The sequence below is a fragment of the Coffea arabica genome, chromosome 6c (assembly GCF_036785885.1).
Source record: "Coffea arabica cultivar ET-39 chromosome 6c, Coffea Arabica ET-39 HiFi, whole genome shotgun sequence".
Classification (NCBI taxonomy): domain Eukaryota; kingdom Viridiplantae; phylum Streptophyta; class Magnoliopsida; order Gentianales; family Rubiaceae; genus Coffea; species Coffea arabica.
The window spans coordinates 6089394-6114945 of NC_092320.1; the positions used below are offsets into that span (position 1 = coordinate 6089394).

General features: G+C 35.8%; 2 protein-coding genes across 2 annotated transcripts; one reads left to right on the forward strand and one right to left on the reverse strand.

The window, feature by feature from the left end:
• The first annotated feature begins 4979 nt into the window (after positions 1 to 4979).
• Positions 4980 to 9360, forward strand: LOC140008357 (2-Cys peroxiredoxin BAS1, chloroplastic-like). Its single transcript, XM_072052390.1, has 7 exons — positions 4980 to 5397; positions 6838 to 6912; positions 7188 to 7269; positions 7395 to 7474; positions 8011 to 8136; positions 8794 to 8907; positions 9062 to 9360. The coding sequence occupies exons 1-7, from the start codon at positions 5167 to 5169 to the stop codon at positions 9176 to 9178; spliced, it is 825 nt and encodes a 274-aa protein (XP_071908491.1). The 5' UTR covers positions 4980 to 5166; the 3' UTR covers positions 9179 to 9360.
• Positions 9361 to 11821: 2461 nt separating this feature from the next.
• Positions 11822 to 16672, reverse strand: LOC140007959 (cytokinin riboside 5'-monophosphate phosphoribohydrolase LOG7-like). Its single transcript, XM_072051610.1, has 7 exons — positions 16297 to 16672; positions 15094 to 15191; positions 14016 to 14046; positions 13779 to 13878; positions 13568 to 13638; positions 12617 to 12760; positions 11822 to 12168 (listed from the first exon to the last, which is right to left on the reverse strand). The coding sequence occupies exons 1-7, from the start codon at positions 16405 to 16407 to the stop codon at positions 12070 to 12072; spliced, it is 654 nt and encodes a 217-aa protein (XP_071907711.1). The 5' UTR covers positions 16408 to 16672; the 3' UTR covers positions 11822 to 12069.
• Positions 16673 to 25552: the final 8880 nt, after the last annotated feature.

A 25552-nucleotide genomic window follows, 5' to 3' on the forward strand; every position in this document is an offset into this window, starting at 1 on the left:
TGAGTCACTGCCTGACACATCAACCGACTCAGATTCCTCTGCATCTTCCACGTCATGCTCCAAATCATCATCTAGGGGGCTGTTGCAATGGCTTGGACCGGCAGTGAAATCCAAGCCATAACTACCAAGATGATCCGGCGATTCTGGATGTCTAAAACTTTGAATCGAGTTTAGGCCCTGAACAGATTCAACATCCGTCCTTAAGCCTGATGTAAGACGTGGCTCTAACGAGTCCCTACCACAATATCCCTGTGCCCATTGTGATACCGATGCCGTCTCAGGTACTGCTGTACTAGAGCTTGGTTGAAATCTTGTCGGATCCATGCATGCATGGACAAGCGACATCATCGGACCTAAATTAGTATTTGGTGAAATGAATGTCCCGGTGACTCGAGGATTTTGGAATTTTTCATCCTTCTCGATATACAGTTCTGCGGTGTATGGAACAATTTCAGTCCATACATCGTACATTATCGCAAGAGTTTCATCATCAACCACTGGGGACACGTTATAAGAGCTCCGGCCACAAGGTTGGCGGAGAAATATATTCAACTTGAACAGCCCCCTATCGATCCCCATATATTCATAGATTCTATCCACCAACTCATCATATCCAATCCTGCATCGTAATGAGAATGTACGGTTGCAGGTACGAGGCAAGTAACAAATTGACCCATCCTCGTAGTGTATTTTACCTCCCCAATAAAGAGACACGCGCAGAGGTCTTTCTATAGACATGCGTGTGGAAAGAATCCCTATTTTGGAATAAAATAAGTTAGCTCATGCGGTACAAGAGTATACATCAGATAACAATCCCTATCCATTGTTACTGTTTCATGTGTGATACTTAGGACAACTCATCTTAATCGTGTTGCATGTGCGTTTAAGGTACAAGTTAGTAATCGTGTGCTGTAGTCAGCATGTCATTTTCCATGTGTGTTTGTGTCACCCACTGAGTTTTCCAAACACATAATTATGTGGTCCAAGATAAGGTACTGGAGCAGAGGATCTGGGGTGCAATGAGGGATTTGTTCAAATGAACCACCTTGTTCCCGTAGATCTTGCTTGTTCCGATATACCTTTTTGGATCTATTCACCCAAATTCAAAGAAAATATGCGTCGGTAAACTAGATAACATAGGTATAGAAAACATACTTATACAAAATAAAAAAATGTCCACGCAAGGGGGTTACTTTGGTGTCCCAAATCCGACAAGGGAGGTGTTCAAGCATTTTAAATGCGACCCCCGTATATTCGCATTTCTCAGTTTATGCTCCTTACCAATTCCTTCACACATATTAACAACTTAAGAGTGTATATTTATCTCATTATTTGTTCTTACTTTGTAAAACCCTTTGTTTCCTTTCTGTTGATACCAAGGACTAAATCATGATGATTGTCTTTTCTTGTTTTTATCATTTTTTCAACTTTTCTATAAAATGCAAATGAACGCCCAACATTTAATCCAACCATAATGTTTTCACAAAAAATAAAATACCAAAAATCCCAACAAAGGTGAGTTCTCACATTCACCTTTTCTTTTTTAAAAAAGAATTGTGGATGAGTTTTTCTCTTCCCAAAAATGGGGTTTGTTTTTAAGGACTGTCAAGTTAAAACTAAATAATATCCTCCATGACGAAAACTTTGAACGCTAAAATTCCTTATTTGAAAGCTTGGTATGATAGAAGAAGAGCTATTGAGCTTGTTTATGGCGTTTCGGTTACCGATTTAGTTGATTTACTCAACTATGTGGAAGCATTTGGCCAATTAAGTAATATTAGTCTATACTTAAAACACCCTTGTCGCATGGAATGTTTTTTAAATTCATCATCAAATTTGCGAATTTGTCAAACACAAATTACACAAAGGCCTCCGGCTGCTTATTCTTTCTATACGTGAAAGGCATCATAGAGAATCCAATAGCCAATAGAAGTATTAGAATTGCAAAGATCACGCTGGATGAAATTGGAACCCCCTCACTTTTGATGCCCACTAATTTAACTATGGCTTGAATCTGATATATATAGCATCATTTTCATATCGACAATTGGCAAGTAATGGTTATAGTCAGTCCATTAAAAAGAAAATAAACAAATCAACAGAAACCGCATATGTATAAACATTTTGTCTTATACACAAAAAGCTTTGGATAAAGAAAGAAAAGAACCTTCCTGTACAGAAAATCAAATCATGTTTCATCATACAATCTTTGTGTCACCCCACTTTGGTTAATAAAGTTTTCTAATTATAGGATTAAGTGTTTACCTATAACAGCCAAAGATTGAAAGACCAGCAACTATGACAAATGGTAGCCAGAGATTATTATTGAACGAGTCATGCTTATTATATCTATGTTACCCTGTTATACTAACCTAGCAAGACAAACAAGAAGATGTGTTCAACAACTGAAAAACATGTTTTGGAAGATTCTGTCAAATTCTCACTTCACTTCACCAAGTAACCAATCGTGTCAAAATATCGTCCCAATGAACCAAATGAAAGTACTTGAAGCAAGGGAAACTTTCTACATGCTTCAAGATCAGATTATAATATAACTCCACAATGGCATGGTTATCAATTACTGAATTAAGTGACAGAAGGGACCATTAGATAGGCTGTCGAACTTCAAGACCGAGGGCTTTTTTTTTTTTTACTCCATTTTTTCAGATAATACCAAAACAAAAAGGCTTTTACTTAGGCCTTTGGTGGAATTTAGCAGTGAAGTACTGGAATTTAACTGTTTAGTACCAACACCTAAATAAATCCGAGGGCGTATGTGTTCATAAAGTCCTCGGATCCGACATGGCTCGGATCTACTATAACAGAAGTTTATCCGAGGTCTCGGATCCACCAGGAACAGGGGGATCCGAGCTCGGATCCCCCTGTTTTAATTTTTGGCGTTTCAAACGATCCGAGGTCGGATCCTTCTGGGTTTTATAGATTCGAGCTCGGATCATACGCCCAAAAATTACAGCAGTACATATTCAACAACGACATAACTTAAACAAACAACGACACAACTTAAACAAACGACATAACTTAAACAAACAAAGGGAACAAGGATAAACAAACCTGGTATAATCTGAGCTGGGTAGCAGCTGAGAAATGCAGCGGCGGCGAACAGTGTGATGCAGCGGCGAAGATGCAACGGAATTAAACGGACAAAGGGACAACCAAAACCCAGCTGCGATGAATTGATGGGTAGCAGCTGATAAATGAGATTCGAAATTGTGCTCAAGCGGGAAACCCAAGAGTGTCTTGGAGGCTGAAGTCGGTGGAACTTATGCTTCAACAGGTGAGTTTACACAATTGCGGTCAGAATCCAAATTTTGGTCAAAAAAGCTTGAGTACTTCGCATTTCTTGAATGCGAGGAAACAAGCTCGCATTTAAAAAATGCGAGCTCTTGAGCTCCCAACTGACGACCGTAGCTTGTTTTTCTTTTTTTTTTAAAGCACCTACCTCGCATTTGTGAAATGCGAGGTACCTGAACTCGCATTTCACAAATGCGAAGATCACATTTGTGGAAGCAGACCTTTGAATCACCCCCTTTGTAGTATAACTTTTGTTTTTCATCACAAAATAAGAATTTTCTCAGAGGAGTTTCTCCTGGAGGAGCTGGAATTTGAGAGGAGGGGCAATGTTGTTATTTTCCTGGGAACTGGATGATGGGGGGGCGGTGGAAGGGATGGAATTGGAATCGGGTTGCGGAGGAGGAGGGGCCAAATGGGCGTGCTTGGGGCGGGAAAGCGAAGGAAATTTTGGGGTGATGAAATGGGGAGTGGTGGAGGAGGAGGTGGAAAGGTGGTGGAGGGTATCTGGCATTGTAGCTACTGAACCGCTAGCGACATGGTTGAACTTTGGCGGTGAAGTGGAGCTCTGAAGGATTGGCCGGAGAATTCTGGATACGGAGCTGAGCTCTCAAAGGTTTTTTTGGAAGATTGTGGAGGGAAGAAGTGCTAGTGGTGGCATCGATATCATATGGCTTCTTGTTTGAGAGAGAGGAGATAAGAGGAGGATATCAATGTCCAATCCGATGAAATCTGGAACCCCAACTTTTTATAACCAGAAAATTTTGATAGTGGAGGCCATTTGGGATTTCATACGACATCAGCACAAGTGCTCGTGCACCCCGTTCTATTTTACAATACGGGGCTTCTTCAGACTTCAGTAACTATGGGCCTAAAACGTTTAGAACTAAGGTCAACATAATAAGATCGTCTGGCTTGGATCGTGTTCGAATGGCCCGTGCGTGTAAGGATAGTCAACCACTCAACCCCATATATTACAATGTACCAGTAATTAGTTTTTTTTTTTAAAAAAAAAAAGAGGACTGAGTCTCGTCTATTTAACAAAAAAAAGGAACAACAACAAAGAGTAAAGGATGGAGGTCTTAATTTCCTATTTTTTCATCTTTGGGAAATGTAGAAGAAAATAATTAATAAAGCAACATTGACCATGCGCCAATAAAGTGTTCATAAATTACACAAAAATTTGATCTTGCAACCTATCCTTCTACTTTTTTGACTATACTCTCTATTTAGAAAAATAGCACACTTTAATCTGTCGTAATAAAATCTCGCAACCTTTACTGTAAGTAAAACTCCAAATCCTAAAGGCGTGATGGAGAATTAGTATACACTGACAGTGCATACACTATTACCGTTGGATTCATGACACATATACAAAAATTAAATTTTAAATTCAAAATTTACATAGTTATTATTCATCTACACTGTCAGTGTAAGAAATATTAATCATTTAAATTTAGTGATTCAGGAGATTTTAGTTTCTAATTCTATTCCTCCTTTTCTACTCGGTGCTTTTTAAATCCGACCATTAGGGGAAAAAGTGTTAAAAAGTTGAAGAAAAAAAAAAAAAAAAACAGAGAAGGCCCTAAGATGAGATCCCTGGTATGTATATGTCCTAATATGCATAACGACAGATGGCCATATTCCAATTATCCACAGCTCATTGGCACTCCCACCGACCAAGTACCAACCACCAAACCAATTCCCTGCTGCCTCCCACACTCGGCAAAATCCACTCAGTCCACAGACTTTCTACTCGAGACTTGAGAGTTGAGAGGGAGCCCCCGTTTTGGCCATCTCAAAGAACCGTCACTCCAGATTCTTCCATTTTCCATTCAGTTCCCATCCTCCACTCCAATGGCCTGCTCAGCGGCTTCAACAGCCTTGCTTTCATCATCAACATCCCCAAACCCCCCGAGGCCTTCCATTTCTCCCAAATCTTTTTTATCCTCTCAAACCCTATCCACTCCTTCCTCTTTCAATACCCTCCGTAAGTCCTCGTCCTCGCTCTCCTCCTTATCCCATGTCCCCTGCTCCTTCTCTTCCCGCTCTTCCTTCCCCAATCGCCGAAGTTTCGTTGTCCGAGCAGTAAGTTCTAAACCCCCGCATTTTCCATGTTTTAGATGCTTTTCTATGCCAGCTTCAGTTTTTCCTATTTTCGATATTTTGGCCGTCAAAAATTGCAAATTTTTTTTTTGTTTGTGGGTTAGGTATTATTGAGCTGATTTTGTAGGAAAGTCTTTTACTTGGGGCTGTGTATATGATTAAGTTCACTACTATCGAAGTAATATTACTTGTGTGTTTGCATAGAGATTTAAAGGTATTATCGCAATGTTTTTTTTTGAATTTGTGCCAGACCTTTATTAGTATCTTTTTAAAATTTTCTAATTCGTGAAGGGAACTTCTTGTGGCGAATGCTGAATTTTTATTTGGAGAGAGAAAAAAAAGAGATTTCAAACAGGGAGTGTCTTTGAGACAGATACATCTACCGATTTGCTAGTCTCAACTACTTTAGCTCAGTTGCTTGATGCACTGCATGGTGAAGTTATTGTACTCTCTCCAGAAACTTAGAGACGCGCTTTCAATTTGTTGCGCCAACGAAAGTGGTTTTTTTGATTTATGGTGTTAGTTTGTAGTATTAAGCAGCAGCAACTTGAGCAAAATTTGAACTCCAAGCTGATATTAGGACCCATAATGATGTTGCAACAACTAGTTTCGAGCATTCTTGTATTACAGGAAATAGCTTGTCAGTTACCACATTTACGTTTAGTGTTTTCGTTTTAAAAAGTTGAACTAAATTACAAATGGAATAAGTGAATGAAAATGGATTGCCCTTGCATTTCTGTCTTATATCCAACAGTTCAGAGTTCTAAGAGCACACTAATAATTGAAGCAAAAGTCATACTGGGAGCAGGTTGTGTGGTTCTTAATGCCCACATTTGACACATTTAGCACCCGGAATTGACCTCAGATGCATTAGCTAGAGGTGTGACTTCATGGTTAAAATTTTAGGACGAGTGGCGGTAGTTTTCGCTGACCTCTAATCAAATCAAATTGCCTGCAGGTAAACATTTTGATGTCCAATTGTTTTACATTTTGAAGAGTAGAAACCGAAGCAGCAAGCACTTCCCTGGAAAACAAATAAGATCCACTGTAGATTATATCCTGTCCAACAAATATTCCTTTTGATATGACAAGGGAAACATTGCTTCGAGATTTAGCTTTTTACAGGGCTAAAAAAGAACATCATGTCAATGGTTCCTGTAGTTTGGTTTACTAAACTACTGATATTTGCGAATTGCGGTGTCCTTCATGCTGGCCTCTGTTTGTTATAAAATATACTGAGAGTTTTGTTGCTAACTTGGCATTCATGGAAGCTGATATTTTACATTCTTACTTATTGTATTTTATATTGTTTCCAGTTTGTAAAATTGTGTACTTGAATACTGATACTTCAGACAGCGCTCTAACTTGTACCCAAATTTAGAGTCTGTGAATATAGTTCAAAAAGTGAATTTTTTCTTTCAGAGTGAACTTCCACTAGTTGGAAATCAAGCACCAGACTTTGAGGCAGAGGCTGTTTTTGATCAAGAATTCATCAAGGTAAAATATATCTTAGAACAGCCATATAAATAGGTTTTCTTCTTGCGGTTAGCAATTCTATTAATCACTTGTACTTCCAAATTTCATTAATAGCTACTTGCACTTTGTCTTTGCTGCAAATACCAAACACTTTGATTTGTAAATAGATGGAAATAAAGGCAATAAACATTGTATTTTTACACAATTGATAGTTGTTCTATCTGCATGGCTAATCATGACATGGTTTGAAGCTTTGCACCTGAAATTACTCAAGCTTTGATGCATTACTCTTGCAGGTTAAACTCTCCGAGTATATTGGGAAGAAATATGTTGTCCTTTTTTTCTATCCACTGGATTTCACATTTGTTTGTCCAACTGGTGAGTAACAGTATGCAAAGAGATGTACAGCTATATTTAACATGCTGAATGTTGTGCTATATGTCAAATAGATATAAGTTGTCAAATGTCGTTGTTTATGTCCTTCCATTTTGTTGTTTATGTAGAAATAACTGCCTTTAGTGACCGGTATGAAGAATTTCGGAAGTTGAATACAGAGGTACTTGGTGTTTCAGTAGACAGTGTGGTAAGTGACGTTTCCACGATCTCTTGAAGATTCTTATGTCTAGAAAGTCTTCATTATGGAAAAACTTCTGCAAGTATGATCATTAGATACATGTTTATATTGATTCAAACTTTTCGTCTCCGTTCTGCGTTGCTGAAATTTTGTTTTGTGTGTGTTTGTCATTCTAAAATTGAATATTTTGAGGTTTTTGTTAGTACTTGCAGTCTTGTCTAGCAAATTCAAGTATTAGTGGCCATAGAATTGCATGCAGTGGTGCTTATCCACATCCCATGGATGTTATGAGAATGTCCAGCCTTGGTGACAAGCAGAAGTTTTGCCTAGTTCTGTTGTGTGTGGTGATTCACTACTCATGTTTATTAGTAACTCAATTTTTACTGGCATTAGAATATATTTCAGATTTTGGTTTCTTGCATAACTCGGCTTTGCTTGAGGTCTGAATTGCATGATCACCTGGTTCTAACAATCGTATTGCACTTGTAGCACATGCTGAAGATATTCTTGTATACTAAAATGAGTTTACTTTATTGTTCCCGTAGTTCTCGCATCTTGCATGGGTCCAGACAGAGAGAAAAGCTGGTGGATTAGGTGATTTGAAATATCCATTAATTTCTGATATCACCAGGTCAATCTCAGCAGCATATAATGTATTGATCCCAGATCAGGTATGTATCTAAAGTCCTTTGGCTGATTCTTCATCCTGAGCACCACCACAAGCACACTCCAAAGCTGGCAGAACGTGGTTTATGTGGGTGTTGGATGCAACTCGTGCCAGTCTGAGAAAAGTTTGACTTTTTGGGACTACTAAAGTGCATAGGCCTAGAATAGAAACAAGGCTGGGGGACAATCAAATGATGACTTTAAGCTTGACTGCATGGTTATTTCCTTTAAACATGTTAAGCTTCAGGCTTCCATATTGTTTCTTCAGGAGAAAACTTGAATGAGCAGACAGCTATTGGTAGATGCTGTTATTTGTTTATTCATTGTTTATCTTGATTATGTGGATAACATCATAAGATGTCCATGATACACCTGTTGAGCATGATGTGGGGAGGCATCGGATAAAGTTAAGAAACTCTCGTAATTTAGGCTATCCTAATTTGTTGCATGTGAAAGTTTTCTAGATTTTGGAATGAACACCTTACACTGAATCAGGCAAAAAAAAGGAGAAAGAGATTTATCCATTCAACTAATGTTTTGATTAATAACTTTGCCTTTTGACTTTCAACTATAACTACACTAGTAATTTACAAGGGCATGCAACTGATCGAGTTCTTATGGAGCAGCATCATGACAACACTTTTCTGCTCTTGGTATTTCAGGGAATTGCATTGAGAGGGCTTTTTATTATCGACAAGGAAGGAGTTATTCAACACGCAACCATTAACAACCTTGCAATTGGCAGGAGTGTTGACGAAACATTGAGAACACTGCAGGTAACCTTTTTGGGGGGGTTTTCGTTGTAGCTGAAGTCTACGTTAAATAAAGAAAAATGCCTTGGTTGGTTGGGGCTATGCATTCAGATATTAACCTTTGAAATACTGATACTTTTTGTACTTACTTTTTACTTTTTCTTGATTGTCCTTTTAGGCAGTGCAATTTGTTCAGGACAACCCAGATGAAGTATGCCCTGCTGGATGGAAGCCTGGTGAGAAGACCATGAAGCCAGATCCCAAGCTCAGCAAAGAGTTCTTCGCAGCAATATAATTCCGACTTGAGCCCTCCATTGGGATCCGTGTCAATTTAACGAGATTGCAGAGAGTTTTGTGTAGTAACATTTGCTCAATGTCCCAATCATTATTAGAGTTTTGGAGCACTTTGTTGGAATAAGTGGGGCTACCGTTGTTGTGATCAGAATTAATATGAAGGGAATGTGTTTTGATGACTAATTTAATTATCTTGTCGGGCAACTGCACTGCGTTTCAACCATGTCAAACCGTCTTGACAGGCAGCCCCAACTCAATGAAGTATTAGCAGCGTTAGTTGTTTTCTTCCGGTGCCTTGAAACGCAACAGGTGTCCACCTACATCTCTTTTTGTCGCCAAAAGATAACACAAATAAAAAGAAAGACAGAAACCAATTTTAAGTGGAAATTGGCCGTGCAAGCCTCAATGCGGACAGCCAATTTTAATGGGCCTGCAACAACAATCATCTAATCTCAAGGTCGCGTTTCAACGTGATACAGTTGGGATGTGATGGCATCAGTTTGCTTGTGCTAATAAAAGAAGGAAATTAGTAGAGCAGAGAAATAAAGAAAACAAGGTGAGGGATGGATGAATGATTGAATGTCTGGTTTTAACCAATTTTGTTCAGTAATACGCTGCATAAAGTTACAGAACTTAAAGACAAGACAGGGCCGGGGCAAGGGGCCAATTTGACCAGTGTAGCAGCTATCTTTGACTCTTCTTGTTTTGCTCAATCCATCACCATCCATAATTGTAAATATTTTTTTTTTCCCTTATTGGGATTATGTTCGTTTAAGTAAATTTAAGCACTAAGTTGTTGTACAAATATGTTCTCTTGGCTAACTCCAAAGTTCACAGGATTTTGGTACAAGAAGAAAAACATTCCATACCAATTCGTCAGCAACTTTGACTGATTTTTTGAGTATGGATTGCGATGTGTCCTCATAATCGCAAATCGCACCACAATCCCGTTTTAAACGCCTTTGCCCCTCACCGGTGACGCTCACCAGAATCAAAAGAGCAAACTTCAGAAGTCAGGTCTTTTCCCTTTCCGGCCTGAATTGCAGAATCTCATGTCCACCGGGATTTTCTTGATCTAACCGTGTACAACAGGGAATTGTTTATCCTAACTTTTAATTAATAGCTATAAGGCGCGCCATCGATCATGATCCTTGGATTAGTTGACCAAAGTTTTGTTTAGCGCCTGAGGGATGGATTCGCCGGATCTCTGATGGATCGCATAAAATCTCCAGAAGATACAGATACAGATAGGGAGGGAGAGCATGTGGTTCACAGGTCGGATTTTTTATTACTCCGGCGGGGAGAGTTCAGTTGTTATTTGATAAAGAACCAAACTTTGCCCCCACCTGGTTCTGGTTGTGGTTGGAGTTGGATGATACTTCGTAATCATAACAACATTAGTTTATTGTTAATTATCAACATTTAAGCATGTACTGTTATTTTCTTAATTCCTACTGCACTATTTTAATTTTATGAAGGATTGACCAAGCACAAACTATGTATTATGAATCAATTATTCTACAGTTGCTTGCATGACTCGACAAAATATTTTTCGAGCATCCATCATTTGTAGTTTAAAGGTACATTTCCACGAGAAGAAGCCGACCCAGTTTTTCAGTCTCTGCTGTCTAGGAGAATTTCATATTCTGGTCTAACTATTTTGGAGAGATGCCAGTACAGCCTAAGCTAAACAAACGTACGGTCTGTGTGCATTCCAATTTTCTGAGTTCTGCTTTTGTTAAATGAGGGTAGCCCGGAGCCAGAAATGAACCAAGCCAATTTCACGAGTTTTAGTTTAATGACTCAATTTCACGTAATTCGAGCTAGTCGAACTGAAATAAAAATAAAAAATTTAAATATATATATTTAAAATAGATATTTCACTTTAATAAATAATAAAATATACAAAATATGTTTGTAATTTCACTATTAATAATAAAACTTATTAAAAATACATAAACTCGAACAAGTTCAATGAACCAATAAATCAAGTACAGAAATACTTGACTCGAATTGATTGGCATGTCAACTTATGCCGACTCAGTTGACCGAACTCGATTTATTTGCTGCCCTATAATAGCCCTTTGTCTGTCCATTCAAAATTTGTAACTTAGTAAATCAACGTCTGAATTGTCTTCTATTTCATTTTATTTACACTTTATTTACATACACTGATTTACTTGCTTCATCAACACATTTTTCAATCACCTTTCTATCTCACGTACATCATACCAATAATATATTACGATATTTTTTTTATCTCAAATACTTTACAATCCAAACACGCCCTCCTCAACTGACTTGGACGCGGGGTCCTGGCTGACAACAATAATATCATCATCCTTTGAAAAAATAAATAAATAAATAAATAAAGCGATCCTTTTGTGCGTCAAGGCCACCAAATACGAAGGCAGGAAAGTTTTACTAAACGATTAGGTTGCCAACCAGGAGACTTGACGCGATAGACAAATCCCTGAGAGTTGCTATCAGTAGTATTTCTTTTATCCCTCTGCTAACTTCGTAATAGGATCCTAAAACAGTGATCAACTCTAGGAGCTAGCAAAACACGGGGACGGAATTCTACGATATCATCATCTGTTAGGCAGTTACAGAACATATATATATATATATATTAGTTGCAAAAGATACAAGTTGATGATTGATTTGACTAAAGACACAGCTTTGGACAATGGATCCACAAAAAAGACAAAGGCACCGTATAAAAGAGCATTTGAATCGCTGCAAGTAGAGGCGCAGAATGTTCTTGTTGTGCCCTGTCCGAAACCTACGGCTTTATCCACCGTATGCGTAGTTACTATATGTATTCATATCATCCTTTTATATGTACCCAAAATGCAAAACCAAAAGAGACGAAAGTCCTCCCAACTTGCATTATATAGGAATCCCAGAGGCCGGTACGTAATTATTAAGTCTATCCATCTCCTCCCAGGTCAATTTCGATGTGATCTCATCATACTCCGGAACATATTCCTGATGATCAAGGTAATCAAGAATTAGTACAGCTTAGGAAACATAATTCAACCGTAGAAAGTATCCTTGCTTGGTCAATCATCATATCTTTCAATCAGTAAAACTTTAAAAAAATTAGCCGACAGAAAAGTGAACAAAAGAAAGTGAACTACCACTTTATAAGACCACCACCAGTGTCTGAAGTTACCAAGTCAGTCATACTGGGGATCCTCGATGACATTTAGGAACAAATTCATTCAATTCTTCATGTGGGTCATAATCATGAATCATGATCCAAAAAGACTTAAAGGGCAGAGACTGCTGCTTAGACAGTTACATGTATGTGGCCCTCCAAGTCAAGGCTGGAGAAAAATATGCATCTCGCTCATAAACTAATAAGAATCATAATTCTACTCTCAGCTTTTCTATGGGTTTTTTTTTTGGAAAAATTAATATTGTAACAGGCTACCTCAAGTTCTCTGACCAACTCCTTGGCTGCAGGAGCAGACACGATTATGCGACGTGCAGTTGGAGAGATGAAGCCTTCATCCACGGCCTTGTCAATAAAAGACAACAAGGAATTGTAGTAACCATCAACATTCAGAAGCCCCACCTGCATTAGTATTTGTCAAATGGTTAGTGAATAGATTAGGTCAGTGGTTAGTGAATGGATTAATAGTGTAGTACTTTGTTAAACCACGAGAAGCATAGCTTAACACCCCTATTGTTGACATGTATACATCTTTCCTCCCGTTCAAATGGAAGGAAATCTATGGTCTACTACAAAGACGCCCTGATTAATTAAAATGCAAAATCTATATATCTTTCCATGTGAACCGGAAACAAGTACCACATGCGTTGATACCTTTCTTGCTGCATTCCATTTGATAAGGATCATTGACCAGAATCCCTCAAACAAACAAGCTTTTCAAGTATTCAGAACTCAAGAAGGATGGCATCACAAAAAAGACTATGAGAATGACGTGCTGAGAAACACGAAAACATGCCATGTCAGGCTGTGGAATTTTTCAAACTGCTTTTGAGGTTCAACACCAAAGAAAAAAAAAATTGTCATAATTCCACAAGTTGAGATGGCTTAGAGATTTTATGGCTGATTAGAGAAAGTTAAATAAATGTCATCATTTTCTTTTGAAATATTCAGCTTCTTTTGGGTATAAGAACGATTTTGTCAAAAGAATTTGCTTTCAAAAGTATGATTATAGCATTAAGATTTCCAACAGAAGATGATCATTTCACATTGAATGGGAAAGTTGGTCCTAAAAATCTCCAACTTTTACAGCCGAGTTATTCACACTCATTATATAGTAGTTAAGCATACACACGGAATTCATCATCAACAAGAACCCGTATTTACATTAGCCACTGAGGTAATAAATAGAAATAGAGGCAAGCTGCTTACGGGTTTACGGTGGATGCCAAGCTGAGCCCATGTGATGACTTCAAGCAGTTCTTCTAATGTACCATATCCACCTATTATCGACACAATTCAAATGTCAATCCATTTTTTTTTTTTTTTTTTTTTTAGTTACCTTCCTTCTGTCATACTACTACATCTTCCAGCTTTCAATAGTGTCAAACTTCACGAAGAGAAATTACGGTAGAAGTCATACCAGGAAGGGCAATGAAAGCATCTGCTTGCCTGACCATCTCAGCCTTCCTCTGATGCATATCGGACACGGCTCTCACTTCCCCAATTTTCTCACCAGTTATCTGTTGTACATTTCATGAAAGCATTACCCCAAATAAAAAAAAAAAAGAAAAAAATGGGACGGTTGGAAACATCATAGGAATAAAACATTTAGCCAAAGCTTGCAAAGAAAAAACTTATTTAGAACTCGTTATCATACCTCTCTTGGCATGAGAGTCCTTGGGATGACTCTGCATAAGAAGCAACACTACTTTCATTACACAACCATTTTTACGCAAGTGCTATGTGGAGAATGCTATGATAAAATCAAGGAGAAGCCCTTGTCAATTCTGGTAATTTAAAACTGATCGACCAATCAGTGAACACACGCATATACATATACATCATTTATTGTGGCTATACAGCCTACAGGCGGCAGAAACCTTTTGTGAAGTCCTAACCCAGCAGACTGATCATGTGAAGTTGTCTCTTTCTGTATTTAAGTACAAGTCTCAATTTAGGGAATGCTTGAATCTGTGCATAAAAGGTTTCACCCACGGAACAGGGAAGGTTTTCCTTCTTTATGGAAGTTCTATTGGCAGTGGACTGACAATGTATCAGACCAAAATATGGGATCACAGCTTTACCGACTGTAACTGCCCAAAAGCACAGTAATATACTAATCCACTAGCTAGGTAAAGTTGCTTTGGGAAGCAGTATAGACTATAGACAAGATGGGTAGTACCTTTTACTGTATGTTAGTACTTGCCTTGTTGTTTTGCCATCAAAAGACTAGTACTGACTTCTAAAACAAGTGACCTTTTTGTTATCTACAACAAAAACCAAAGGAAATGCGGAGGGGACAAAAGACAAGATGGGTAGTACCTTTTACTGTATGTTAGTACTTGCCTTGTTGTTTTGCCATCAAAAGACTAGTACTGACTTCTAAAACAAGTGACCTTTTTGTTATCTACAACAAAAACCAAAGGAAATGCGGAGGGGACAAAATAATTCGACACCAGCATTTGATCCCATGAGGCCTGCCTTTGGGTAGCAAGATTATCATTAATTTTCTAGAGAACTTGCAAGTTTTTTGCATGGTTTTAAGAACGAAAACATATAGAAACCGAGCCACAGTAACCCATTGCACAGAACACAAAGAAAGATAAGAATTATGAGGGGAAAATGATGAAATGGCTTTTGGAAAACTTCACCTTTACTTGACATTCAAACAAGAAAGGCTTTAAATTATCTTTTTAGAGGGAGAGAGAGATACATATACGACTGAGGAAGCATACCCTAGGACATGGCGCCCGCCATCATGAACTGCCTGCGAAACAAGACCCATCAGACCCACGCTTCCACCTCCATATACCAAATCAATCCTTCTCTCCACCTTCAATTTAATACCACATCGAAAATCACAAACTCGTCAAACACGTGTCACAAACACACAATACCGCATTTTGCACACTCATCATTATCATATGCTAATGAAAATTGTTTTACAACCGACCTGATTTTATGGAGTAATACTACTACAACTTAGAAAACCTGTAGAGTAACTTAAAATCTTGGCAACAAGAAGGCGGTGTAAAATAGTTTAAAACCCCCGCTTTACTAGGTTTCTGAAATGATGTGCATGCAAAAATTTTTTCTTAATTTCTGAAGAAAAAACACGTATAGTTAAAGTATATGCACGAGTACATCAGGTCCAGGGGAAGGAAAAAAAGCAGAGCGGTATTGTGGTACCTATTATGCTATAGCAGTATCAGGAGCATATTATATTCTGCAGGCCATAAACTAGAATCACGCAGGGTGTGCAAGGGAGGCTAGCTTAGCTAGTGGTGGAGTTGCCCAAGAAGAGAACCACGCCTAAACGAGTCATGATACCAAGATGGCACGTTCGGCTCCCTTAGGAATAACAGGATTTTTTTTTTTAAAAAAGAAACTCAATAATCAATATCACTGCTCCATAAAACTAAGATCATGCAAGATGGCTGCTCAACTGACAGAAAGGTTACAGCTAGCAATCTCTCCACCCCTGCTCCCCACTCTCTCTCTCTCTCTCTCTCATGCCGAACATCACATAAACCCTAAACCTTCCCACCTTTCATTTCTGAGACTATGTATGTTTGTTGAGAATGAAAGATGAAACGCCAAAGAGGTTGGATAAAAAGCAGAGGACAAAGGATAACAATATGCACTAATATTTTGGTAGAAATATGAACTAAAGGTGATAAATAATGAACCGAACGATTTAGCGACAAACAACTGCTAGAACCCTGGATCAAGGATTGAAAACTGATAATGGGTTTTTAAGGGGTTGGGTATGATATGCGTTTGCCGACCCAAAATGAAGAAAAACACTTATGCGTACGAACCTAAAATGAGTTGCATCTCACGGAGTTGTGGTGTTTGGGATTCAAGACTCAGAATCTCACACACAAAAAATATAGGAGGAAGAGGGTGAAAATGCATGTGCTAGTCTTAAATGTTACCAGTTCTTTTCCCAACTCAACAGCAGCCTCTTGATAGCTGGCTTTCTTGCCCGAACAGCTTCCGCAGTAGACACATATTCTCTTGAACCTCGATCTTTTCTCTTCCTCCATTAGTTCTCTGCTGATACCTCTCGAGAATGATTCTGGTGAATGAGGGGAGGGAAAAGTAGTCCGAGAACGAGAACAAAGCAGCGAGTTTTGGGTCGTTGTTGATTGATGGTGGTGTTAAACCTTTTATACTCTCACAGAAGCCTCACCTCACGCACTGTATCGTACAGAATGGAGTAATAGTAATTCCTGGGGCCCCCCGGGTTGGGATTTGTTGCTCGTTTAAAATTTTCAGAATTAAACTCTGTGGCCCCGTTTGGAACCAACTACCATGTACTGCAATTGGAAGTTGGAACTCCCCGGTTTCTGTACATTCCACTTTGTTTCCAATTATTTTATGTGTTTCTTCCAGTTGGAGGATACAAGTAAATCTGCATTGCGTCCTTGTCCGTGAACCATGTGAGAGATAGTAGTCTCCTGTTAATTTTGGGATAATTTCAGAAACCTCCTGTAAGGTTTCATGAAATGTCATTTATCTCCCCTAAGATTTTCAAAATCTCATTTAGCACTCTTAAAGTGATACGGGATCATATGCCAGTATCAAATGTAAGAAATTGTCAATAATAACCTTATATATAAATTTTCTAAACTTGTTTTTCTATCTCTGAATTTTTTGCTTTTCTTTAACAATTTCTATACATACATACACATACATGCACAAATATATATATATATATATAATCGAATTGGAAATGAAAATAAAATATAGGATTTTAGGATTTGATCAATGAAATATTCAGCGCATTTGAAGATGAATAGTTGTAGGTTCTTTTTTTTTCCTTTTTTGCGTTTCACAACTATATTTATCTATTTCTTATTTATTTGTTCCTATTCATGTAGAGTACAAGAGAAATGAACTAGTTGAAACTTTGGACTTTGCAATTTCCTACTTTTTCTCTTCATAATAAAATTTTCATCTTTACACCTAAAATGGTCCCAATTCAGTACTTTTTTTCTTAATTTGTAAAACGTTCATTTTTTATATAGCCAAGGGGTATTAGGGGTACTAAACTAATCTCTCTCCTCAAACATGAATTTTTTTAATATTACTTTTGATTAGAATGACTGACAATGTTACAAAAAATGTCAATTCGAGGGATGCTAAGTGAGATTTTGAAAACCTCGAGATATCTAAGTGATATTTCATGAAACCTCATGGGAGGTTTATGAAATTATCCCATTAATTTTCTTGCATATTTTTATGATCCAAACCAAGTGAGTGGTTTTTTAAAAACTCTAAATCCACCTAAAACTATGGGTTTTTTTGAATAGTTTACTATTTGCACAAAATTATCTACTTCATAAACATATTTTTCAATAAATTTTTTTATTTTACATATATCATATTAAAAATATATTATAGCATTTAAAAAAAAGTTATCCCAAATAATCTAGAAAAATCACACATCTACAACTTGATTTTGATATAATTTATTTCTAACACGTGAACAGATTAATTACAGCATTGATTCCTAGCGTTGAGAAATTAGAATGAGGATGCACCATTTATTGATCTGAAAATTTATACTTTAAGCTTGTAACTCGTCCGCAAACACAAAACTATGAATTTACGGTAAGCTTGTATAAATAAAGGGGGGGTAAAAGACTTAAGCTTGTATGAGTTTTTTTTTTTTTTTTTTTTTCAACCTTTACATCCTTTCTCACACCTGTCTCATTTTTTACCGGTAGGCATAGGATGTGAATCACATGCTTAACAGCGGAAAAGATTCTAATCATTCTCTCCTAGTCACTGGACTGACCCTAATACAAGAATTAAGATCCTTTATGTTTATTTATTTGGAAAGCAATTTTTTAAAGAAAAATTATTACTTTTTCCGTGAACACATTTTTTCAATATTATTTTAATCTCACATATATCAAATCGCTATAATAATTTTTTTACAAAAAAAATAAAAAAAAGGCAATCCAAACAAACAGTTAGATCATACCATATAACATGAATTTAAATTTAAAATTCAAATCACGTACATATGATATACATTAAAAGTTGTTAATGTAAAAAATCACTGCATTATTAATATATAAAAAGTTAATTATTCTTTTATTTCCTTAACCACAGTAAACATTGAAATACTCCTCACGCAATAGTTCAAGCAAAACGTACTTTTACATTCGACCAAATATCTTAAGGTTCATTTTCGGCTTACAAAGGGTTGCGGGCATAATTGGGACTTAGCCCAAGCAATTTTTTTTTCCCGTTTTTAGGCCTTGTTGGGTAGACAAGTTTTTTGCTAAGTTTGACACTTTAGCGACAGTAACTTCAAAAAATTTTTCAAAATTTTTAAACTATACACTTCAAAATACAAAAAAAAAAACGCATTTCAAAATTTTTTTAAAAGACTTCTACAATAAACTACATTAAAGTTTTAGACAAATACAAAAAAAACTCACTTGCCAGACGGAACCTTAGTTATGGAAACCAATGGAAGCTTTCGGATAGAGATTATTTGAAATAATTATTGTAATACTTTTTATGATATGATTTATATGAAATAAAAAATAATAAAAAATATATTTATAACATAAATAAAAAAATTTAAAATTATTTGTGTATCCAAACATGCACCTTGTATTTTTGTACCAATGAATCTTGGCGTTGATAAAAGATTAAACTAGTACCGGTTGAAATTGAGCATTAGCTAATTTAGTGGATGTAATTAAGCAGCGTATAAGACGTATCTACCGTTGAAATTCGTCAATTTGCAATGTAGCGAGATTTACTAGTAAGGGGCTGGCTGACTTCATATGTTGAAAAATCAGAAAAAAGAGTCCAAACTTTCATATTCAGATTGAAATCTATTCAAAATTAACGTTTACTAACATTGTCCTTTGTTTTTGTTGATTAGGAAGCAAAAGATAATTTACCTTGTAATCGACTTCCCTGCACTTTTGACCCAACCAATGGGAAGAAATTAATCTAGCATCAAGGAGTACCCATACGCATATATAAGGATAATATCATAAACCTCTTATGAGATTTTTCTTAATATCACTTAATATTTCTTAAAGTTTTAAAAATATTATTTTCCTCAATTTATTATTTATGTAACAAATGGTTAAAAAATTCAAAAATATCCTTTTGCTTAGTTTGCTAAATAAAAATACTCCTAGTGGACTTTGGTTATTTCAACAAGAATCATCACCTAAAAAATAATTTTTAGTAGTATCAATACATCATAAAGTTTTAATTCATAAAAATATAAATCTAGAAAACAAATGAGATATTTGTACAAAAATACACTAGCATCAATTCAACCCTATATGCTCAAAATTAATTTTTTATTAACCTTAATTTTTTTTCCCAATCCCTTCTCAACCAGTGGCTGAAACTTTTATGTTGTATTAAATCATTATAAAAATTAATTCAAAATAAATAAAGATATTATAAATCACTCTATCACAATCATAAAAAAAGATAAATAATATCTAATGTACTATAATTTATAAATAAAAATTTTATAGTCATTCAAAAACAAAAATATGAGTAAGACAGAATATTGAAGAAAAGAGACGGAGAAGAAATTGTCTCTTTTTTGTAGTGAAGAAGGGTATTTTATTTATTTTTATATTTTATCTCAATTTATTTGATAGATGAATTATTAATGGGAGATAAGTGGTACTTCAAAATTTTAGAAGTGCAGTAATATGGGAATGTTTGGATACCAAAATTATTTTAAATAATATTTCACTTGTCTCACGAACACATTTTTTAAACTATCTTTTTATATTTTCAATTAATTTTATATCGCATATACATCATATCAGAGAAAAAACCTCACAGGTGGTTCCTCATTAATGGGTGACGTACCTCTCATCTATTTAGTCTCGGCACCTAAAGATGATTCTCTGCCCTTTTTATCGTACTCGTTGCAGCTCACGTGTGAATCATTCCCTGGGGGGCGCCTCCACTCTATTCTTTGATTTTTACGATAATGTATTCCAGTACAACATGTAACCTGTATGACGCATTGACGCGACAAGTACTCTATATGCACCCTACATAGTACTCTATGTGTACCATCACGCCACTTTGTGGTGTTCTGGACTTCAATTCTTGTTTACAAGTTTCAAGAAGAAATGCACAATAATACACCAACGGTTGGTGCATACATTATCACATATACATGAACAAAATTTGATTTTAAATTTTAAATTTAGATGGGAGTGTTTGGATAGCAAATTATTTTAAATAATATTTCGAATGTATCATAAATATATTTTTTTATATTTTCAATCGCGTTTTTATCTTGTATACATTATATCATAAAAAATATTATAATAATATTTCAAATAATATTCTATCTGAATAAGCCCATTAATATATACACAATCAATATATAAAAAATTAATTCTAAAAAAAGTATAATTATTTAGTCACAGTATTTCGTTATTTTTTTCACTATAACAAAAAAAAAAGTGAGATTTTAAAAGCAAAAAATGAGAACTTTTGTGCTCGGTAATTTTTAAATTTTTTGAGTTACAATTGTAATCACCGGACTAAGGTTTACCTAACCAACATATGAATAGCTATAACCAAAAAAAAAAAAAAAAAGAGTAAAAAAGTTGATGTGACGTAGATAAACCTCTTGTTTTCTTTCTTGAGATTACTTTTTCAATGCAGATAAAAAGTTGAGTTACCAAAATGATCACGTTGACAAATTTCTGTAATATAAGATGTGACATGCATGATGTGTTCTTTAGTTCTCGTTATAGGCCCATTTTTCTTTTCAACTAAATTCAGTTTAACTCTGCCTCATTATCTTTTGGAGCAGGTCCAGCCCTTGCCTCTTCGCTCCCACTTGCATATACAGTGGAAAACTACCGATGCTGACAATTTGTAGAGCAGCCAATGGTGGGATGTGGCCGGTGATTCACTCGCAATAAGGGAAGAGGTTCCACCATTGTGTTTTTTCTAGTACGAAACTAGTTTTATTTATATTATTATAATTAATGTTATAATGTAGAACTTGATAGTGTCAAAAGTAAATCACAATTCGTTAGGTGATTTACTCACCATCACAAAAATAAGCACACGTTTACAGACTTGATAATTTTACCTATTAAAAAAAAAAAACAGTAATTTTGGGCTTTTAAGTACACGTTTACGGACTTTTGGTACAAGCGGGGCATTGTCGATGCCATTTTCTACACCATCTTATAATTGTTCATGCGACTAGAACTATCCATTTTCATGCCCAAAAAAGATGAAAAAGAAAAAGCAAGAGGCTTTATGCCTAATCTTCAAAAGTAGTACTATCTTTCTACACTACAGGTTTGTTTGGATTGTAAGTTATTTGAGATATTTTTACTATAGCACTTTTTGTGATGTGATGTGTGTGACATAAAAAGGTGTATTGAAATTTGTAATGATAATGTAAGCAAATATATTTGAAAAAATAATCAGCTGTCCAATTTTGACCTTGTAAAATGAGTAGTAATTAGGGGGCTAAATAGATAATAGATTCACTGAGTGTGTTTGGATTGTTAAATTATCCCAAATAATATTTTGTTTGCATCATAAGCACATTTCCCAATTCATCTTTTAATATTCACAACTATTTTTTTATCGTACATGCATAACATTATAAAAAATACAACAATAATTATTTCAAAATAATAATACTCTATCCAAAGACACTCGCTATTTTTTTTTTTTTTATAAACAGATCATTTTTATTAATAAAACAGCACCAAAACATATTAATAGATAAAACAGCACTCAAGCAGCCACCAATGATAATAATTACATCATCCATACGTCACACGTATAAGACATAGAAGAAACCTTCATTTTAACCCGAAAAAATCAACAAAACATATTACGTTTAACATCAAATTGTCGCAAATTAATTATAGATTCGCAATCATTAGCGTATCTTAGCGTACTGATGAATTATGACTTTAGGAGAAGAGCTTTTGTGTTGTGTACTCAGGAACCGCGATTAAGTATGCTGGCTTGTTTACAAAACTTCAACTTAGGATCTTTAAGAATCCATCCTTTACAGAAGATTATAAGCTGAAGAGCAGAAAAACAAATCTAAACAGACTTTACAAGTCTATGCCACCAACTTTCAAAGTCACCCCGTATCAAAGACGGTAGATCTCTGCTATTAAAGATATAGTAGTACATAACCGAGAACTTATGGGATATTTAGGTATTCGTGAAAATATTTCAGAAACGATTATCTTAGCTCAGAATGGTTTAAAAATTTGTTAGATCAATGGAATTTTGATCAACTGAAAAGAAAAATATTTGTCCCACTTTTAAAATTTGAAATTCAAGTCTAATCGTGGCAGGAGAAAAAAAAAAAAAAAAAAAAGAAGGGTTGAATTTATAATTGCATGGTCGACTATCATGAGTGATTAGCCAATTGTTTAAAGGTTTCATTTGAATATACAACAAAATTTGCTGTGGAAAGTGAAGCTAAATTCGGTACGTAGTTGAAGAAAATTTTAGGATTGCTTGTTTCTGTCGGAAAATATTGTCGTTTTTCGTGATCACATTTCCCTATTATCTTTTTCCCTCGCATATATCAAATCGATACAGTATTTTTTCCATGAAAAATGACGAAAAATGCAATTCAAACGCAACCTTAAATTCGGTACGTAGTTGAAGAAGCTAAATTCGGTATGACGGGAGACAAGTAGTTCATTCCGAAAATGACGAAGACTATTGATCAACCTGCGCTTTGTACGTTAAACATTTTGAAGTACTACTTGATAGTCATAAACATGTTGTATTTAAATGAATTTAAACGTGTCGACACACCAGTTCAATATGCTTTGGGTGGCTTTATATCCTAATATGAGAGGGCTTTTGGGTTAAGTATCAAAAAGTAGGAGAGCGACTGAGAGGGATTTTGGGTTAAACACCAAAACAAGAGAGTTCGTTAGCAAGTTATTTGATCTCCTGTGAATTGTCAAGAACCTTATTATCCTTTTCGTCAATTTTGTGGTATCAAACTTAACAAACTGATATTAGAGTAAACTATCAATTCTAGGATATTGATCTAGCGCTACAAAAAATGTGGAGGAAAAAAATCCACTAGACCTGACTTAGATATTTTTGAGCTTTCGTCTGTTGGAACTGTTGAGAGTTTTGCGGAGAAAATAATAATGTAACATGATCAATATTCATGCTTTTAGCCCATAGGGATCTAAGTCTCTCATGAGTTTTGACTTGTTGGGACTTATTAAAAATGTCGTGAATTTAGCCCATTAGCAAGTTTTGACTCAAATCCATTCAAACTCTAGTTACTTTTTGACCTATTAGAATCCATTAAACCTTTTGCAATCTAAGCACATTGGGATTTGTGAAACTTTTATGGAGAAAGTGGAATGTATTTGTTATTTGTGGATATTGGATTTAACGTTGAGATTTGTTAAGTTTATCTTTATATTCTATAGTTTTACAACAAAAAAAAAATCTCTTTTTGTTAGTTGTAAATATGTTGAATTTGAAAGAGTTTAAGTGCGTTAATGTACCAATCTAAGAGAGTTTTCGGGGCTTCATGCCTGATATAAGATAGATTTTGGTTTAAGTACCAAATTAAAAGAGTTAATTAGTGGACATTTAAGTTTTTTGGCCGTTAAGTCTTTTGTATTATTTTGTATTCGCTTCTATTTTTAGTGTTTGGTACATTTAGATTTAAAAACACTTTATTCAATACTTAATGCTCTAAGGTGCAAGAATGCTTTTCTAGGGTTATGTGCTTTTTCTTTTTGTACTTTTTTTGTCATCATAAATTTACTACTCCTCCACTGGTGAACATGTATCATTCATGGAATCACCTAAATTTGGTGCGTCTCTATTTTATTTTTGTAGGTTGTTAAGAATCTTAGGCCTTATTTGGATTGAAGTTTTTCAAAGAAATATCTATACATTTTTTGTAATCATATTTTTAAATTATTTTTTATCTTATGTGCAAGCAAAATCCAAGATACCGAGTGAGGGGCCGATGTGGGCTCTGGATCACTACTTGTGAAACAAATAAGAGAATTCGGAGTGAGGCTTTTCTCTCACTATCGCTCTGTGCTCAATATTATCCCTAAAAGTGGGGTGAGTATAAGAGTGAATGCACACCCTAGGAAGAGCAAAATAGTAGGTATTATCATGGTGGGAGGGGAGAGGGTAGGGTTCATAGGCTGACTTTCTAATCCAAGATAGTTCGATGATGTCAAACCTAGGTATGAACCCTAGTGTGTCAAGGGGAGCCTATTACGTCAATGAATCTTGTCCTCCCTTCAAAGTCTTTTTTTTTTTTTTTTTTTTTTGTCAGCAACGATACATTTGTATAACCTATTCTATCATAATCTAAGGGGAGGGGGAGCCTAATGAGACTATTGCAGGGATTAATGGGTATACAGATCCAACTAAACCAAGAGAGTGCTATGACACAACTCTTAAATTTTTTTCGCTGTTGATGAAATTTAAATCCTCATCAACAGTCCAAGAAGGAACTTAAGTCCATTCCTGATACACACTGAGCCATTGGCCCAGTGGTTGTCCTCCCTTCGAAGTCGCATTCAGCTACAACTTAGAAGCTTTTAACGTTGGAGAGTTATCAGTTCATCAAAGCAATCTAATGGATCGACAGTGGATGTCCAGTGAGGTTGACAGTGATCTATATATCTCGTATATATCAAATTATTATAATATAATTTTATATAAAAAATTCAAAAAATAGCAATTCAAACCAGAACTTTTGTTATTTTTCCCGTCAATTTTCTAGTAAGGAGGCCTAACAGCATAGTTCACGCTAGTGATCTACGGCTTAATATTTGAAAAAATTGGGGAGGGAAGGGGTTGCAACTTGCCTGTTCATTGAATTGGTATTCGACAATTTGGTCAGTTGGCCTTTGACAAAAAAGAAGAAGAAAAGCTCCCCTGGGCAATGGATTGGAAGGCCAAAAGCTTGTGAGGCAGGAAACATGGATATAAACTTGAGGATGGGGCTGCGCTGCGATGTTCATGCTGTCAAAGTAATCATTGCATTTTTGCATGATATATGGGGTTTGATTGATTGATGTGTTTAAATTTTGCGAATTGAAGGAAAAAGGTCTGCACTTTCTACAACTAGTAGTAGTGGTAGTCCAGTAGAGTAGTATGCGATTATTATTATTGGAG

Coding starts and splice junctions, on each gene's coding strand:
- LOC140008357 (XM_072052390.1), top strand. CDS start 5,167: ATGGCCTGCTCAGCGGCTTCAACAGCCTTGCTTTCATCATCAACATCC. Junction 5,398..6,837: donor GAAGTTTCGTTGTCCGAGCA/GTAAGTTCTAAA, acceptor TTTTTCTTTCAG/AGTGAACTTCCACTAGTTGG. Junction 8,908..9,061: donor AAACATTGAGAACACTGCAG/GTAACCTTTTTG, acceptor TTGTCCTTTTAG/GCAGTGCAATTTGTTCAGGA.
- LOC140007959 (XM_072051610.1), bottom strand. CDS start 16,407: ATGGAGGAAGAGAAAAGATCGAGGTTCAAGAGAATATGTGTCTACTGC. Junction 14,047..15,093: donor GGCGGGCGCCATGTCCTAGG/GTATGCTTCCTC, acceptor CTTCTTATGCAG/AGTCATCCCAAGGACTCTCA. Junction 13,639..13,778: donor TGCTTTCATTGCCCTTCCTG/GTATGACTTCTA, acceptor TGTCGATAATAG/GTGGATATGGTACATTAGAA.